Raw genomic sequence first — 19,651 nt, 5'->3', positions numbered from 1 at the left:
ATGCTTTTAATGGTAGGTGTATGGAATTAGAACTGACCAGTGGCTAAACAAGAACATTATCACTGTCATCATCTTAATATTCATTTCCTATGTTAGCATGTTGTTAAATAAGTTTATCTTTAAAGCAAATATTTTATTACATTGATGTAGAGGCTGTGGGCATAGTATTTGCAGACCATTTCAGATTGGTGAGATCTTAAATAGTCGAAAGTGAATGGATGAAAGGAAAGATTCCAGAGAAGTAGCATACCTTGAAAGGAGGGCTGAGGATATGGTTATAAAATGTTTGGGATAGGAGGTGTGGCAGGGTACAATATGGATGATAAGAGGAGGAAACATGAATGAGTTGGGAGTGCTTGAGTGACAGGAGACCAGCAGAGAGAGGAAATAGTACATGTAGGGCAGAATAATTATGATCCTTCTTGTCAGTAGATTCAACATCTTGAGATCTGCCAGACTCTTCCTCCCCTTCACAGATACTTTGTTAGGAATTATTACTGATCCTTGCAGGATGAAAGGTCAACTTTGTCTCCCTACCCTCCATGCAAAGTACTGGAGTCAATGTTATCGATTACCCTATCCCCTCAAATATTGCTGGCCTTGTACCTAAATCAGAAGCATTTTTATTACAAGCTGGCAGAATTGTTAGAATGTTGGACAAATTACTTAACATTTCATCCAGCTTTTCACATTCTGCTAATGTCAACTTTGCCTTTCGTCCTTTCATGGTTACTAAAATAAAGTTTCAGCCAAGTACTGCAGTTGATACAATCAATTTATCCCTTCCTATAAATTGCAGGCATTAAGTTTATATTAGAAACAATTATTATTATCATCATCATCATCATCATCACCGCCGCTGCCGCCGCAGCAGCAGCAATAAACGGTGGTGTAAGGCAACAAGCTGGCAGAATTGTCAGCATGTTGGGCAAAATTCTTAGCAGCATTTCACCCATCTTTACATTCTGAGTTCAAATTCTGCCAAGGTCAACTTTACCTTTCATTCTTTTGGGGTTGATAAAACAAGCACCAGTTGAGCACTAGGGGATCAATGTAATTCACTCCTCCAGCCCCTCCAAAAAATTGCTGGTCCTGAAACTAATATTTTTAATGTGAGCTGGCAGAATTGTTTGCATGGTGACCAAAATACTTAGTAGCATTTCTTCTGGCTCTTATGTTCTGGGTTCAAATTCTGTTGAGGTCAACCTTGCCTTTCATACTTTCAGGGTTGATAAAACACATTATGAGGGTGGGTTAAAAAGTTCATAGCCAGGCTATGAAGGAGTGATGCTAGAGCTGTGAAATTTTGCATGAATTAATTTCAGCTCTTTTTATTAATAATTGCATTGTTTCTTTCCAGGTAAACTCACATCTGACTGTTCAAAGAAGACTTCAAAAGTAACTAGTAGTGACCTCTCTTGAAAATGGACAAAATTTTATCAAGTACCTGCAGAAAAGGGTTTAGCTCCCAAGGACATTCATACTGACATGGTTGCTACATTAGGGGATGACACTCCTGCTTTATCAACAATTGCAAAAGTGGGCAGCTGAAGTTAAGAGGAGAGTCTTGAAGATGATCCTAGGTCTGGATGTCCTGCAACTGCTTCCATTGAGGAAAACATTGATCAAATTCACATGTTGATGGATAGCAGGCGATTGACTATAAATCAAATAGTCAATGCTATTAGCATATCGTGTGAAAGAATTGAGAATATTCTGCACAATGAACTTGACAAGATGAAGGTTTCCTCTCAGTGGGTGCCACATCTTCTAACACCTGATCAAAAGTGCACCAGGCTGATCACATCACAGGAAAATCTGACATTGCATTTGATCCTTCCAGGAATGATAAAAATAAAATAATGTACCAGTAAAATATTGGAGTTAATATCATTAACTGTTCCTCCCCACCATATTTTGGGTTTGATAAAATAAGCACCAGTAGAGCACTGGTCACCAGTCACAAATCTATCCAAAAAGGGTGAAATGAGTTCGCGAGAATGGAGAAAAGAGCAGATGTCAACTCAGGATTTGCAGTTGCTTTTGGACAATTCATGAGGCACCCATTTTCCAAGTTTAGGAACCTTTCCAAGTTGTTGAAGATGACAATGAACAGTTGTATGGTTTGAACTAAGCTTTATTGCCAATTCTTCAACTGATAATGCAGGATTTTCTTCAAGTAATGCCTCAAGGAGCTTATCATCAAACTCAACTGGACGTCCTGTTCGATCTTCATCTTCAAGGCTGAAATCTCCACTTCTGAATTTTGCAAACCATCTTCTGCAAGTTCTTTCATTCAAGCATTCTTGCCTATAAACTGAGTGTATGTTTTGAGTCCCTTCGACTGCAGAGTTTCCTTTTTTGTACTCATAAAGCATTATGTGCCTCAAATGCTCTTTGGATACTTCTATGTTAGAAAGGGTTTTAATCAAAGAAATTTTAATTCTATTATTCTGTAAAATAATATTTAATTAGTTTAGATGTACAAAAATGCATAAAAATAATTTTAAATTCCATTATACATTCTAAAATACTATTAAATTTCATTCAATTTTAAAAAAGGTAAAATTGGACAGAACTTATGGGATGACCTGATATATTATCGAATATCCAAATGTATATTTTATTCATGATTTCTTATATTTTATGTTTAATTTGGTTTTTCTGTATTTTCTGTTTTCCTTGGTGGGGGTGAAAAAGGCAATATTTTGAACATTCTGACTTCAAAGTTGGTTTATTGCTGTACGAATTAGGGAAGTTGTATCTGAATGCAATGGAAATTGAAAATGCAAGAGAAATATTTAGAAAGGTAACTTTTATTTTTGTTTATCTTTGAAAAAGAGGATTTAAAAGGGAGACAAATTAATTCACTGATGACATCCCATGTCTAATTTTCAATATCAGTCACTATTAATTCTACTCTTCATTCTTTTTCTCCTTCTCACACCTTGTATGTGTCCTTTTGTATATTGCTTTTTTGCTCTGCATTCTCATCCCATCCCATTTCAAATCACTTGGATTTTGCTGCAAACTTTGACCATCCTTCCCTCACAGTTTCACCTCACACACTACTCATGCCACCTCTTATTAACCCTGCTACCCTCACATTTCTCCTTTTCTTCATTCATCTTTACACAGTTGCCTCAACTCACCTCTCTCTATTCTCTCTTTCACCTCCAACAACTCTCCTATTTATTATTTCTTTGTTGACACAAACCTTCACCATCATTTTTTAAAACTCAGTAACTTACTATTTCTAGTTAGCTTTATGGCATTTCCTGTATTTGAAATGTTAACAATAACTTAAATTTTTTTTTTAAATTCAGATAGCATTTTAAAATTGTTTATACAAAACCAATCTAAAATTTACTTATTGTCATTACTACTTCAGCAACTACAATAAAGTTTGTGTAGCTGAGGAGGTACTCATAAGACTAAAATATGTCTATGGTTGTCTCCCATGCTTCCTGAAAAGAATCAGGAGAATGGCTAATATTTATTTCCTTCGGTACATTTATTTCCAGATCTCATGTAGGTAGCATGGAAACACTGTTATGATTTTGTTTTGGTAGTTGCTGTTGTTTAACCCTGATCATTTCAAAAGTGATCATCCCATCTTTTTAAACAAATAGTCTAAGACTACATTATCCAATTATCCTCCTTTTCTTAAAGATGGCAGAATGTGATTTTTAGGGAGAGTTGGATGCTGTTTTTAGCAGGTCAAACAATGATTGCCATTGTTTAGTTGTAGGCCAACCCTGATTCAGGAAATCAAAAAAATGCCAGCTATGACCTTCTTGTCTTATTTCCCTGGCATAGCTATGAGGTTTCAGGTTCAGTCCCACTCCACAACACCATGAACAAGTGTCTTCTATAACACCAGACTGACCAATGCTTTGGACGTGAATTTGGTAAACAGAGATTGGAGGAAGCCTATTGAATGTGTATATATATGTGTGTGTGTGTGTATACGTATTCATTCATAGGTGCATATGTACATGATTGTTGACATTTTACAGCTTTTAGTGAAATGGTGATATGATGTTTACATTCCTTGTTCAGATTATGACCAGTTGCTCTGTGCTTTTAAATGTGTGGAACAAAAAATATTTCTTATTTGAAAAAGAGGTAAAGGTTGGCGACAAGAACATCTAACTGTAAAAACCTGCCACAAATCATACTAGCATTAAAAAAAAAAACACTAAATAAATGAACATAGTGGATAATGTAGTCCTTGATAAATTGTCTTTTACCAGCAGGATAAAATTTGGCTACTATTTCTAGCAGCCAGAACAATTGCACAGAGGCTTGGGCAGTTTTGTTCCAAAGCCAAAAGATATCTTGCACTGATTCACTAAATGTCTCTCTTTTTTGCAGGCCAGCACCATTCTAGGAATGTATCATGACAAGAATGATTTTATATTTAAACAACAACAAATTCTTCAACAATACTGTGACACATTTGATTCCAATTTACAACTTTCCTTGGAAAATGCAATACCAACTCCCTCCACACCTGACCGCAAATCTCTTAAAGAGTCATTAGGTGAAGTAAAATAAAACTTGAGAATAAATCAAATGAAGATCAATTATAAAATGTCGAAATTAATGAGATCATTACAAGAAAATAAAAAGTTTATGATGTGAAGTTTAAAAAAAAAATTTTTTTTTATCTTCTCAGAAACATTTGCAATACCTTGAAAACATTATTTTCTTATTAAGGTGGTGAAATTGACAGAATCATTAGCAAGCCAGACAAAATGCTGCTTGGCAGCATTTCATCCATCTTTATGTTCTGAGTTCATCTTTGCCTTTCATTCTTTTGTAGGGGTCAATAAAATAATTACCAGATGAGCCTTGGAGTCAATGTAATCAACTTATCCCCTCCTACCAAATTTCAGGCTTTGTGCCAATAGCAGAAAGGATTATTAAGGCAGCGAGCTGGCAGAATCGTTAGCATGTCAGGCAAAATGCTTAATGATATTTCATCTGCCCTTACATTCTGAGTTCAGATTTCCATCAAGGTTGTCTTTACCGTTCATCCTTTTGATCACTGGGATTGATTTAATCGACTTAACCCCTTCCCCAAAATTGCTGGCCTCATATACCAAAATTTGATCTGTCTTTGTTCTGGGTTCAAAGGTTGACTTTGCTTTTCATCTTTTTAGGGTCAGATTTAAATTGACTAGCCCCCTTCACCAAAATTTCCGGCTTTGTGCCTATAGTAGAGAAGATTATTCAGGCGATGGATTAGTAAAGTGTCTGATATTTACTCCAACTCTTTACATTCTGCGATCAGCAATGTTAAACATCTGATAGTCTGGTCAGTCACGCGACTTCAGTGGTATCTGCTCTTTGGTGCAGCTTGGTCCCATGTCTTCTCCAGATCCTACCCCTATCTGACTTGTACATTTCCTCCCCACATCATCAATTATCTAGAACTTTTTCTCTGCTCATGTTTTACCTACATCCGTTGAGTGGAAATTATTTAAAAGAAATCAAGCTAAGCTTGGTTGCCAGACACATCAAGCTAAGTAAAAGCATGGTTGCCCTTGCATACAGGCTCATCCCCTGCAACCCTCTCCAGTTGTGCATCCCTAATCTTGCAAACTCATAAGGTGCTGGTGCCACGTAAAAAGTACCCAGTACATTCTGTAAAGTGGTTGGCATAACAACCATGCCAAAACTGATGTAGAGCTGAACAGCCCTTTAACAAAAAAAAGCAACTAAACCATGGATAAAAAAAAAAGAGTACCTTCAAAAGGAAAACAACAGATCTACAATTAAACCCCCGCCCCCCAAAAAAACCCATCCTGTCTTTCTCACACCTCAAAAGTGTATGTAGATGATTGTCCAAGTATGTGCTACTTTGTTCCCACCATAAATATATGAACACTACAGTGGTTCTCAACCACTTTTTACCTACAAGACCCCCTCCTTTTAAACTATTTTATTCTGGTGCACCCCCATAACCATTTGATGTTTAAAAGCTAGTTTTATAGACACCCCCTACAAAATTCCTATTTAGTCTATCAATACATACTTGTGTAGGTTGAACTCTGTAAAACGCCAGAGAAAGAAACCTAGCTGCTTAAGCAAACTTTTTTCATGAAACCATAAAATACAACTTAGGATCCCCAATTTACTATTTAGCTTGTGTGGACCCTGGATGAGAACCACTACTTTAGACTATTTCTTTTCATTAATCCTTTAGCATTCAGATTACTGTTGAATGCTTATTTATGCATTTTGTTTTGAATTAATCCTGCATTATCTCGTAGCTTCAAGACTTTAATGATGTGATTGTTTTCTTTTAGAATGACATTTTAGGAGAGGTGGGTAAGGCTGGATCTGGTCAGTTTGAACATAAAACAGGTAGAATATTTGGGCCAGATATAACCGATTTAAATGCCATAGAGTTAAACAACTTCAAAGTGATTTAATCTTTATTTCTAAGTCTAACGTAGATTTGAAAACAAATTCTGACCAGATTCTATCATGTTAACAAGAACAAGAACAGAAATTCACCATCTTTGGTGGATATGAGGCACGTCTTTCTCATACACAATACTGTTTAACTCTTTAAATCAGCCATATCCAACCAAAATATTCTATTTTGGGTTCAAACTGCCCAGATCCTGCCTTTTGCACCTACCCTACAGTGTCATTCTAAAACTAAACAATCACATAATCAAAATCTTGAAGCTAAAAGATAATGCATGATTAATTGCAAGCAATGTAAATAAATAAGCAGTACATTTGACAGAGTAATCTGAATACTAAAAGAGTTCATCTATTGTTTATTCTAACATTTTCAATCATACTTGGTGAATAATAATGTTGTATGAATGGCTCATTCCCTGATTCACTGCATTTCTGATATGAACAGTAGCAAACAAATGCCTTCACTTTCATGCTAAAACAAATATCCCAAGGGACTTCATTTGCAAAGCACCAGTCTTCGTATTTTCACCAATATTTACATTGTCTGCCAACACAAATCATTGAAACATTTAGATACATAAATACAAGGTGGGCCAAAAGGCACGCGCCAAAACAGCTGACATATATTCTACTGCCTTTGAAATGTGTTTTGATCTTGGTGCATGACTTTTGGCCCACTCTGTATACACAATGGTTTTCTTCCACATAATTTCACTGACAAGTTACTCTAGTTGACCCCACACTAACGTATAAGACATGCAGTGGGGATTGAACCCATAACCAGAGTCATAAACAACTCTATTCTCTTTATTGCTTTGTTTAAATGTATAAAAACCTGCACAGGTGTGGTTGAGTGGGGAAAAATTAGCTTTCCAGTCACATGGTTCTGGATTCAGACTCACTATGTAACACCTCAGGTCAGTGTCTTCTAAGATAGCTCCAGACTGACCAAAGTTTTGTGAGTGGATTTCGTAGAAGAAACTGTTGTGTGTGTGTCTTTGTGTTTGTTCCTCCATCACTTCTTGGTTTGTTTATGTATCTATAACCTAGCGGTTTAGCATAAGAGACTGGATAGAATAGATACCAGGATTTAAAAAAAAAGAACAGAAGGTGAATATGTTTGGTTAAAACCTTCAAGGTGGTGCCCCAGCATAGCCACAGTCCAATGACTTAACTGGTACTTATTTCATTGACCCTGAAAGGATGAAAAGTGAAGTTGACCTCAGCAGAATTTGAACTCAACATAGAGACAAAAAACTAAGCATTTTTCCAGCATGCTAACCATTCTACCACCTTGCCGTCTTAATAATGATCCTTTCTACTAAAGGCACAAGGCCTGAAATTTTGCAGGAGGTAACTAGTTGTTTACATCAACCCCAGCGTTTCACTAGTACTTAATTTATCAACCCTTGGCATGCTAACGATTCTGCCAGCTCACCACCTTAATAATAATTCATCCTAATTCTGGCATGACCACTGCAATTTCAAGGGAGAGAGTGGCTTACATCAAAAGCCATCCATACCACCACATGCAGTACTTGACTGGTATTATTTTACCAACCTCAAAAGGATGAAAGGCAAAGTTGACTTTGGTAGCATTTGAACTTAAAATGTCAAGTTCTGGAAGAACTGCTGCTAAGCATTTTGTCCAATGCATTAACACTTCTGCCAACTGGCCTCACTAATAATAATCATCATCATCATCATCATCATCGTCGTTTAATTTCCACTTTCCATGCTGGCATGGGTTGGACGGTTTGACTGAGGGTTGCACCAATCTGATCTGGCAAAGTTTCTACAGCTGGATGCCCTTCCTAATGCCAACCATTCCAAGAGTGTAGTGGGTGCTTTTACATGCCATCGGCACAAGGGTCAGTCAATCAGTACTGGCATCAGCCATGCTCAAATGGTGTTTTTTACGTGCCACCAGCACAGGAGCCACCAGTCAGGTGACGCTGGCAATGATCATGCTTGAATGGTACTTTTTACATGTCACTGGCACGGGAGCCAGTCAGCGGCCCAACTACGGTCACACTTGAATAGTGCTCTTAACACTCCACTGGCACAGGTGCCAATCAGGTGGTACTGTCATCGGCCACGATGATTTCACTTACCTCAACAAGTCTTCGCAAGTGTAGTTTATTGTCCAATGATTGAAGGGTACTCTTAAATAGGCTGGTTATACAGCACTGGCATAGGCCATGGTTATGGTCTCACTTGGCTTGCTGGGACTTCTCAAGCACAGCATATCTCCAAAGGTCTGTCACTTGTCATTGCCTCAGTGAGGCCCAATGTTCAAAGGTTGTGCTTCACCATCTCATCCTAGTTTTTACTGGGTCTACCTCTTCTACGGGTTCCCTCAACCGCTAGGGTGTGACACTTTTTCACACAGCTGTCCTCCTCCATTCGGAACACATGACCATACCAGCGCAGTTGTCTCTCTTGCACACCACATCTGAGGCTTCTTAAGTCCAACTTTTCTCTCATGGTGCTTACACAGTCGTGCACACTGACATTACATATCCAGAGGAGCATACTGGCTTCTTTCTTTGCAAGCTTACACATGTCCTCAGCAGTCACAGCCCATGTTTCACTGCCATGTAGCATGGCTGTTCGCACACATGCGTCATACAATCTACCTTTTACTCTGAGCCAGAAGCCCTTTGTCACCAGCAGAGGTAGGAGCTCTTTGAACTTTACCCAAGCTATTCTTATTCTAGCAGCTACACTTTTAGAGCATCCACTCCCACTACTGACTTGGTCACCTAGGTAACAGAAGCTATCAACTACTTGTAGTTTTTTCTCCCTGGAATGTGACAGAAGCTGTTCTCTGCACATTTTCAGTGTTTATTACCACACAAAAACTATCTTGCTAGTTAGCCTTCCTTTGATATTGCTGCACCTCTTATGTGTCTATAGCTTACACTGGGTACATCTTATGGAGTTTCTACCTACGCCTTTTCTATAGATCAAGCAGGGCCATCTACCTGGAGGGATTTGTGTGTTGTCTGCCTTCCTACTTATTAAGACTTTGGTTTTAGCTAGGTTGACTCTAAGGCCCTTCGATTCTAATCATTGCTTCCACACCTGAAACTTCTCTATTTCTGATAGTGACTCAGCAATTAGTGCAAGGTCATCAGCATAGAGAAGCTCCCAGGGGCATCCTGTCTTGAAGCCTGGAGGACTATGATAAATAGGAGGGGGCTGAGGAGTGATCCTTGGTGGACCCCTACCCGGAATTCTTCACTATACTCATTGCCAACCCTCACCTTACTGACCATATCCCTGTACATGTCTTGTACAGCTCTCACTAACCATTCATCTATCCCTTGTTTCCTTATTGACCACCAGATAAGGGATCGGGGGAACTTGTCAAAAAAAGCCAGGTACAGTTTGGCTAGGTATTTCTCCTGCAGCTGTCTTACCAGAAATATAGCCTCAGTAGTGCTTTTCCCTGGCACAAACCCAAACTGCAGCTCCTCTAAACTGACTCTCTCCCTAATTAGCTGGGCTATGACCCTCTCCGTAACTTTCATTACCTGTTCCAACAACTTGATACCTCTGTAATTATTTGTATCTAACGCGTCACCTTTACCTTTGTAGCAGTTGACTATGGTGCTGCTACACCAGTCATTGGGTATGACTCCTTCATGTATCACCTGGTTGACTATACGGGTGACTAGACTATAGCCAACACTGCCAGACATTTTAAGCATCTCTGTGGTGATTCCTGATGGGCCAGGGGCTTTCCCCGTCTTCACACCCTTAATTGCTTTATCTACCATGGTACTGTCAACTCGGATAGCTGGTCCCTCTGTTGGGTTGACATTCGGCAGACTCTCTCTCTCCCATTCATTCTATTCATTTAGCAACCTTTCATAGTGGCGTCTCCAAGTCTCTCTCCTATGACATCACAATTCCCTCTCACTCACTGTCTTGCAACATGAAATACTTCAAGTCTTTAGTCCTCATGACGCAGAACATTAGCAAATTTTTTCTTATCTGCTTCCCCTCTGGCTAAATAAACCTGTCTCCTAGCTTCCTTTCTGGCAGTCTGATACAACTCCCTGCTACCACCATTCTTCCTGTTCATCCTTGCCTGTTTCTTTTCCCTAATGTCCCTGTCAACTACATTGTTCCACCACTACGTTACCTTGGGTTGAGAGGGGACTTTGCACCATCCACAGATCTGGTCAGTGGCCCTCAACAGGTTGTCCGGTAGAAACCTTTAATTGTCTTCCACATCATGTGATGCTATATCCCTCTCTATTTCATCAAAAGCTTTGAGTAATGCGTGTCTAAATCTGTCCATTTGCAGGATCCTTAATCTTCCAGACCCTTCTCCTCCATGCTGGTCATCTTCTGGGCATCCATTTAGCCCTGATCCTGAAGTTGCTAACTACTAATCTATGTTGTGGAGTGCATTCTTCACCTGGGAAAGTTTTGGCATTTATAAGTAGCCGTCTTTGCTGTTCCCTGGCAAGGATGTAGTCAATTTGACTAGTGTGTCTACCAGATCGGTAGGTGAATAGGTGGCTGGCAGGTTTCCTGAAGTTAGTGTTATTCTGTAATAAGAGTTGGGTAATGAAAAACATATTAATGCTTAGGATACAACAGGGCCAATCTATTGGCCGAGAAGTCGAATGACAAAGAAGATTGTAGTAGTTCATTCAATTTCCTGCAAGAATATATATAGTTTTATACATGAAAAGTAATAACTTTATTTTTTATAATTTTTTTTTTGAAAAATAAGTGCATGCTCTCTGTAGGGCTTGTAAAAAGGGCACCATCTTCTTGGCACTGAAATTCCAAATAAGGCTTTGTCTCTAAAGTGTCAATAAGTAGAATTCCACGACAGTACAAAGAACACAGGACAGGTTAAATAGAAAACACTCAAATCAACCCAATTTGAAATAGACTGGCTTTATTTAAGGGTGGTTTTTGCAGGGTATTAGGGTCTCTTTCTCTCTAAAATAGTCATTCTTCTGTCTCAGATCCTTCAGTTTAGCAAAACAGGTACTGTGTTATCCTTTTCCTTTTTTTTAACTATTAGTTAGATTACTCTATGTAAAAATGTATATATATGTGTATGTGTATATAACTACATGTGTGTGTATATGCATGTCTGTGCTATTCAGTTCCTTGTTTTCCAGTTGCTGTGAAAATACAAAAACAGCAAGCAAGTGAAGTGTCACTTTCAAAGAAATATATTCATTCGTCTTGACACTTCTTTTTCCATGCTGGCATGGGTTAGACAAATACATTATTGATGCATTGTTTTGCAGCTGGATGCCTATCCAGTCACTAATCCTTACCTGCTTTTCAAGTAGAGGAATATATGTATGTATACATTTGTGTACATACATTAATGTATACACACACAACATTTGTTGTTTAGTTAGATTTAGCTAGCAGGGTCTTGGCCATGACTACTAAACATTGCCTCTACACTTTATTGAGGTTAAGCCAGAACTAGGTCAGAGGAGAGTCACATACACAGAGGGCCTCATTAAAACGTGTGACTTTTGCTTTCTTGACCAATCTCAGTTGTCAGGCAGTTTGACCTGGTCGAGGCAAAGGGGGGCAACCGCCTTCATCATAGTCTTGTCATGGAATTTACCTTTAAGATGACAAAAGTGATAAGAACAGGTTGGTTGGTTGGGGAGAAAGAGGAGAGGCAAGCCTGGCTCTTGGGGCACTAATCCCTTTCAACTGCAGTATGTCCCAGTATTCATGTGTATTGCTACATATGGCAAGTAGTAAACCACTTTGGAGTGAAAGCAATATGTTTCTACTGCTACACTTTGTGTCTGGCCTTGCCAGGAAGTTTGATGTCCAGTATGACAGATAGAACTGATTACTCTCTGTGGTCTATGTAATATATATATATATATATATATATATACACACACACACACACATACATACAGTAAAAAGCGATAGACTTGTGGCGATGGTAACAGTAGGCAAGAAACGAATTTAGATAAAATAATATTAAAGGTAAAATATTCAGTTTTTGGGGTTTGTTTTTAAAAGACAAATAGTTAAAAATAGAAAAAGAATCACAATGTGTTCTGCTGGTAGAGAAAACTGAAGAATGGTTTAGGGTGAGCATTTGGGTGTGAAATGTGAGAGGTCAAATGTCACAAAGAGAATAAATGAAAGTTTTAGTTTTAGAGATAATCCATATAGGCACACATCACACAACCCACACACACACACATACAGGTCCCACACACAAACACATCTATTCTCATTGCATGTCATAAAAGAAGCCAGTCTGAGAGGTGTGTTCCAAAATCAGCTGCAGAAACTAAGATTATTTGTTATTGTTACTGTTGTAGTTGTTCACCATATGAAGACTGGAACTGTTGAAGACAACCATCCAGTAAATACCATAAAGAAAAAAAAAAAAAGAGCCAACTTCAGTCATTTTCCTTCAGATTGTCACCAAATTCTCAAAGATGTCAGAAGAAGGTGAAAGAACGGTGTAAAAAAAAAATTATTTAAAAATATTTTCAGATTTCTTTCATTTTTGTGCCATTTGCTTTGTTTTCTGTCAGTGTTTTGAAGCAGAGGAGATTAATGTCTTTGATTTAGTTGTTCTTATTATTAAGTAGATTACCGAAAGAGGCGGGCAAATTCTTTCATAGCATTGCACACTTGTTTTACAGACTCCGCACTGCAAATTGGAGAAACAAAAATGTAAAATATTAAAAAAGGCATTGAATGAAATTGCGATGGAAGATTTAAGAAAAATTATTTTGACTTTTAGACAAGAAATGGAGAAACAATAAACACAGTGGTAGAAGTGTGACAGATTTGAACTCAGAACACAGGGGATCCAGATAAACACCATGATCAGTAAATTACCACTTAAAGTCTTGAAGGACATCATATAATAAAAACAATGGAGATATGAGTTTCTCTACGATGATGAGAGTAATTTCATTTCTGTGGTTTTAACAAAATTGGTGTATCAAACAAGATATTTTGAGTTACCTTCATTTATGTAAAGAAGAATATAGTTTATGTCCAACCAAGGTTAATCTGTGGAAGAGGTAGACCCAGGAAGATGTGGGATGAAGTGGTGAAATATTATCTTGAGATATTGAGTCTCACAGAGGTGATGACAAGTGACCGAAGCTTTTGGTGATTCACTGTGCTGACGAAGACACATGAAGCCTAGAGAAATCGTAGGCGTGGCTAGTGCTGGTGACATGTGAAAGGTACCCATGCTGGTGACACAAAAGCCACCTGTGCCAGTTACATGCAATAGGCACCCATGCTGATGACACGTAAAAGACACCCAGTATGCTCTATGGAGTGGTTAAGTGTTAAGAAGGATGTCCAACCATAGAAACCAAGCCAAAACAGACTGGTGCAGCTCTCTGGGCTTACCAGCTCCAGTCAAACCATTTTATCCATGCCTCTATGGAAAACGAATGCTAAATGATGATGAAATAAGGATATTTATTCTGAGAATAGACACTTTTGAAGGGTTTTCTCCAACATGACCAAAGTCCAAAAACTATAACAAATAAAATGAAACCATCAAGAATGTTATTCCATTTTCTGAGCCACTATTCTACTGAGCCAAATACTTGTTTTATTCATGTAACACTACAGATTTCAGTTTGCCTGGCTAACAAAAGGTGCCATCCCTTACTTTACAGCTGAGTGGTTAACAGCAGGAAGCAAGTACAGACTCCAAAGCATGAAATCAATTATTCAAAAAAATATGCCAATGTACAAATTTATATAAAAAAACAATCCTAATACAGAGAGTAGATGAAAAGCAGAAAGAAGAAGAAAATGTGTTTAGGAATACACAAAAACAAGCTAATGAAGGTCTCTTATACAAAGCAAGACATAACAGCTGAATGTCCCTCAAATTACATTGGACAATGTAGTGACTGATATAAAAATGTACCAGTCAGTCATGGTTGGCACATGGTCAGCTGGATCAAAGTTGACCTGGGGCTAAATAACAACACACAAAATAAATAATTGACTAAAATCTTACCTTGTAACAGCTTTATGAAATTCTGTAAGCTGTGTATGGGTGGCTGTAATCGTACCACCACTGCTCTCAGTTGGTAAAGATTTTAGAGTAACTTCCAGCCATTGACAGAAAGTCTAGCAGTAGAAAACATCAAAGAGAAAAATAGTTTTTAAAATAGAAAATAATAACAATTTTCATCAACAACAATAGCTTTGCTTCAGTAACATCATGAAATATTTTCTTCTCATATGTCAATCACTGGGATTAGAACTCAGAGCTAAAGTATTTTGGCTGGTACTCTATCTATGCTACCACTCTCAGTGGCACCAACAAATTTGGGAGTGAGAGGTTTGTCAATTATACCAACCCCAGTATTTGGCTAGTATTTTATTCTTTCAGGAAGGGTGAAAGTTAAGTTGATCTCAGCAACATTAGAATTTCTAACATAACTCATCCAGTTTGAATGAATATCCTCTTATGACTGTGAATTGACAGTCAAAGACAATCCATTATTTGCATCTTCATACTCTCTTAAGGATGACTAGGGCTAGTGGACCCAGAGGTCTCTTCTGATTCAATTTACTATGCAAGATGATCCCCTTAGCTCTTGTTTCTTTGCAAGCACTCACAGTCAACTAGGGCTTGTGCTCCTGGACTAGCTGCTCATTTAAACTTGTGGATGTCTCCTTGTAAAGACATGCTTTAAAAAGAGCTAAAGATTGAACACAAATGCAGGATTTTTAAGTCTCTGCACCATTGCTAATTGTTGACCTTAATAAGGTTAATTTTTCTTTTTGAGAATTCAAGCAAGCCTCCTTATTTGGCAGGCCCGAAGGTGGTGCTGGGAAGCTGGTTTTTAAATTTTGAAAATGATTAGGTATCCACCCAACAAAGAAATCAGAAACAGGAAAAACAAACCTACAAGTTTGGCTCCTTAAAACAAGGAGGTAGCCAGTATATGACTGCGTCACGTAATAGAAATAGCAGCCAGATCTTCCTAAAATTACTAAAAGAAGGACATATTGGATAAGTAATTCTAGATATACTATAATATAAGGATGGGTATGACCAGAACATCTTTGGTCCTGTGTCTGCTTGATTAAGGCTGAACAACAGCAAAATAAAGGAAACCAACTGACCGGTCTGTCGAAGAGCATCAATTCGTAGATCACATCAGCAACGTCTGAGACCATGTAGGTAGGAAGACAATAGACAGCCGTATTGAGGAGAGAGTGCACTAATGTTTGGCCATGTTCTCGTAGCAAGTCTTCGACTAATGTGCGTCGTGTCTCAAAGTCATCTTTATGCTGAAAGAAAAGGAACAAAAATAGACTCATATATTTAGATATCATTTAGTAATATCAGTTATATATATATAGAATATTTCACACATATACATATATAGCAACCATGACATCATGTGATAGTTGTAAGCATGGGTCACCATCATACAAACAGTGTCTTTTATTTCCAATTTTCTGTCTGGTCATGGGGAAGTGACAGATACTGGTGTCACGCGAATGGCACCCATGCTGGTGGCATGTAAAAGCACCCATTACACTCTCAGAGTAGTTGGCATTAGGAAGGGCATCCAACCATAGAAAACAATGCCAAATCAAACTGGAGCCTGGTGCAGCCTTCCAGCTTACCAGCCCTGGTCAGACCGTTCAACCCATGCCAGCATAGACAACGGACAATAAATGATGATAATATTTTCACAGCAGATGTCAATAATGATGCTGTCTACACGGTGACAGTACTTACACAGCATACCAGACAATGAAATAACACACACACACACAATGGGTTTCTTACAATTTCCACCTACAAGATATTGGTTGAGCACAGCAGAAAGAAAGCGGAAACATGTGGCACCAGTAAACAGTAAACTTCTTATCCAGATGGTCATACTGCCCTGTCAGCACAAGCAGTATTTTCCCCAGCCTAGTTCACTTTGACATTTCTGCCTCTCAAAAAAGGTTTAAGGTCATATTAGATAATGTAATCATAGACAATACTATAGATAGTAAAACTTGATCCCTTTTAATCATAAGTCTGATTAAACAGGACTAATTAATGATGATTTCAAATTTTGGCATACGGCCAACAAGTTTGGAAGAAGGGCAAGTACAATTACATCAACCCCAGTGCTCAACTGGTATTTATTTTACTAAACCCAAAAGGATGAAGGAAAAATCAACCTCAGCAGAATTTGAACTCAAAACATAAAGACGGACAAAATGTTGCCAAGCATCTTGCCTGCCGTGCTAACAATTCTGCCAGTTTGCCACTTTGGACTAATTAATAATAACGGTAATAATAACAATAATAATAAATAAAAGGTTTTTTTAAAGCTAAATATTTGACTTACTTCTTTTGCTGTTGCACAGTTAATTAAATCTTCAAGAAATTTCATCACAGATGCATTAGCATCTCTGTGATCAAGAGAACATGCTGCTATTGAACAGCAGAGAATAGCTTTAGACATCTGACACTGTAAAAAGGCAACAGGTGCTCGCTGCACAAACCTAGATCAGAATGGAATCATGTGATACAATGAAGCAACACAAGTTTGGAATAATTACAAACAAGGGTAGTATGATTTATCTGGCTACAGGAGTCTACCTAGATCCTCAAAATGCTAGAAATAACAGTCAACTCTTCCTCAATAAGTAATATTGGGTGACATAGTCCTAGACATGCTTCTAAAAAAAAAAGACAGAATAGTCATGGTTGGAACGCCTCAGATCATAGGCCTGCAATGTCAGTGTTAGCCTGGAGTTAAACAACAATAACCATGAGTTTGTTAGTGTTCTGTTGTAAAAAGACAGGAAGTGTTTTCAAAGTGAGTGACAGAAGAATTCCAGGGAAAATAAAAGACAAGGGTGCGTGGTTAAGAAGGTTATTTAGCAATCTTGTAGTTCTGGGTGCAATATCAGTGTACGATACCTTGAGCAAGTATCTTCTTCAGCAAGTGTTTGAGCAACACAAGTTTAAAGAACAAAACCAGTTAAACAGAAAACTGTGTGGAAGACAATCAGAGGGACTACATGTACTGTGCAGTGGCCCTTATCCACTGCCCAGTTTTCCACCAACTCTATCACCACCTGTTAGAGGGACTGTACCTTTTGTTGTGTAGTGAACCTCATCCACTGCTCAGGTCTCCAGTCTGTAGACCACTCTATCCTACTGCTGCAACCCTAAGAGTCATGGCTTAAGCCCCCACCCCACCCCACCCTTCTTCATTAGGCCCTACAATAAAAGGGTCAAGGCTGTCGTAACCCTTCCTGTTTGAAACCATTAAGAATGATTAAAAGTTTAGAGAGAGCAAACCTGAGGCAAAGACGGAATAAGTCGTCAACAGTATCAGGATGGTTGCGAAGACCATTATGTTCTTCAAGTTGTTTGAAGGCTGGCGTACAAAATGCCTACAAAACAAAAAACAGAACACTAGATAAAATACATATTAAAAAAAATAAATAAAATGGAAATAACCTGAATGTTTGTAATTTCTTGCGATGGAAACAAATGAGAAAATTGTAGCATCATAACTAAGTTAAAACAGACATGGTTGTGAAGTAAGTTTGTTTCACATCTATATTCATGTAGATTCAATCTGCCAAGAGTCATGGAAATTTAGAAACTATTTACTTCATGTTAAAGTTATCTTTAAACAGCATATTCATTCAAACTGCAAAAACGGTCAGGGAGTATTTAACAACCAACAATAAAAAAACTAGAACAATTTCAATAAAATATCAAGTTTGATGTCCTTACTTGCAGCATATTCAACAAACCAGGGACACAATTAGGGTCTGTGCCATATTCATCAACTAAAATACTTCCAAGATAAAGAAAACAGGAGTGTTGATGGACTTGATACAGATTAACCATCTGCAAGGGAAAACAAAAAAAAAAATTAATAATAATGGTTTCAAATTTTGGCACAAGGCCAGCAATACATTGATCCAGTGTTCAACTAGTACTTACTTTACTGACCCCAAAAGGATGAAAGACAAAGCTGACCTTGGCAGAATTTGAACTCAGAACATAAAGATGGACAAAATGCTGCTAAGCATGTTGTTCAATGTGCTCACAACTCTGCCAGCTGGCTGCCTTATTGATGATGATGATGATGATGATGATAATGTAAAAAATAATCCTTTTGCTGTTTTAATAGCAACCAAACTGAAACGATTCATTTAAATTTTATCAAAGTTTTTAATGAATGTTGTGAAATTTGGCAAACAGCCATAGTGAAAGTCAGAAATAGTTTAATTATGCCCAAATATAATTAGATTGAAAATTAATTGTACTACATAAGAAATGTCTTGAAATGGTTTTAGGCTAGAAAATCAAAGCATGTAGATGGAATTAACAATGAAATAACTATTGCTTTAAAAGACAGTTAGCATCTGAAGGACCTTAGGAACAAAAAAACTCTTACCTGAGTTACTAATGGTTGTAAAACAGATGCCGAGTTCTTACCAAGACAGCGAATGGCAAAGCGAATACAGCGACAACATCGTTCCACAATACGGACATCTGATTGGTATTTATCACAAGCTTGAGACAGAACTGGAAATATCTGATTTCACAAATGAAACAATAAAGAAAAATAACTATCTCAGTATCTTTTTCACACAGTCAAAGTCATCACTGTTTTAACATCTGCTTCTGCATGCTCGCATGGGTCAGACAGAATTCACTGATGCAGACTTTCTACAGGCAGATGCCAATTCTGTTGCCAACCCCAACTTGTTTCCAAGTAAAGTAATATTTCCTCATAACTGGACATATCTTTCACAGAAGACTGAAAACAAACACATTTTGTATGATGGTGTTGCTTGTAACAGCTATTGTACAATATTGAGACAAGGAGACATAAACACACACAGATATTACACGACAGGCTTCTTTCAGTTTCCTTTTACGAAATTCACTCACAAAGCTTTAGTTGGCCTGTGGATATAATAGAAGACTCATACCTAAGTGCTATACAGTAGAACTGAACCTGAAACTAGACTAGAAAAGCAAACTTCTTAACCACACAGCCACACACACATATGTACAAGTGCAGGTATGACTGTGTGTTAAGGAATTTGCTTTTCAACCACATTGTTTCAGGTTCAATCCCACTGTGTTGCATCTTGGGCAAGGGTCTTCTACTATAGTTCTGTGCCAACTAAAGCCTTCTGAGTG

At 37.9% G+C, this 19,651-nt stretch overlaps 2 protein-coding genes across 11 annotated transcripts in view; one reads left to right on the top strand and one right to left on the bottom strand.

Annotated features, from left to right (window-relative positions):
• Positions 1 to 4,854, top strand: part of LOC106869377 (histone-lysine N-methyltransferase SMYD3) — a 95,250-nt gene extending 90,396 nt beyond the window's left edge. For 9 of the 10 annotated variants that reach the window (XM_089363656.1, XM_052973230.2, XM_089363655.1 and 6 more), the window contains 2 exons: positions 2,701 to 2,809; positions 4,378 to 4,854. In XM_089363656.1, the coding sequence (XP_089219782.1) occupies positions 2,701 to 2,809; positions 4,378 to 4,560 (292 nt within the window). In that variant the 3' untranslated portion in view covers positions 4,561 to 4,854. Of the gene's footprint in view, positions 1 to 1,360; positions 1,501 to 2,700; positions 2,810 to 4,377 lie in introns of those variants that run through there. The other variant, XM_089363663.1, reaches the window with a different exon arrangement.
• Positions 4,855 to 11,351: 6,497 nt separating this feature from the next.
• LOC106869380 (transportin-3) overlaps positions 11,352 to 19,651 on the bottom strand; it is a 73,726-nt gene continuing 65,426 nt past the window's right edge. The window contains exons 21-27 of the mRNA XM_014915102.3: positions 18,897 to 19,037; positions 18,227 to 18,343; positions 17,783 to 17,877; positions 16,821 to 16,977; positions 15,589 to 15,756; positions 14,471 to 14,583; positions 11,352 to 13,126 (exon numbers count right to left, since the gene is read on the bottom strand). Of these exons, the coding sequence (XP_014770588.1) occupies positions 13,066 to 13,126; positions 14,471 to 14,583; positions 15,589 to 15,756; positions 16,821 to 16,977; positions 17,783 to 17,877; positions 18,227 to 18,343; positions 18,897 to 19,037 (852 nt within the window). The 3' untranslated portion in view covers positions 11,352 to 13,065. The remainder of the gene's footprint in view (positions 13,127 to 14,470; positions 14,584 to 15,588; positions 15,757 to 16,820; positions 16,978 to 17,782; positions 17,878 to 18,226; positions 18,344 to 18,896; positions 19,038 to 19,651) is intronic.

Source organism: Octopus bimaculoides, chromosome 15 (genome assembly GCF_046866305.1).
Source record: "Octopus bimaculoides isolate indiv1 chromosome 15, ASM4686630v1, whole genome shotgun sequence".
Classification (NCBI taxonomy): Eukaryota; Metazoa; Mollusca; class Cephalopoda; order Octopoda; family Octopodidae; genus Octopus; species Octopus bimaculoides.
This window is presented reverse-complemented; position numbering and strand designations above follow the sequence as displayed.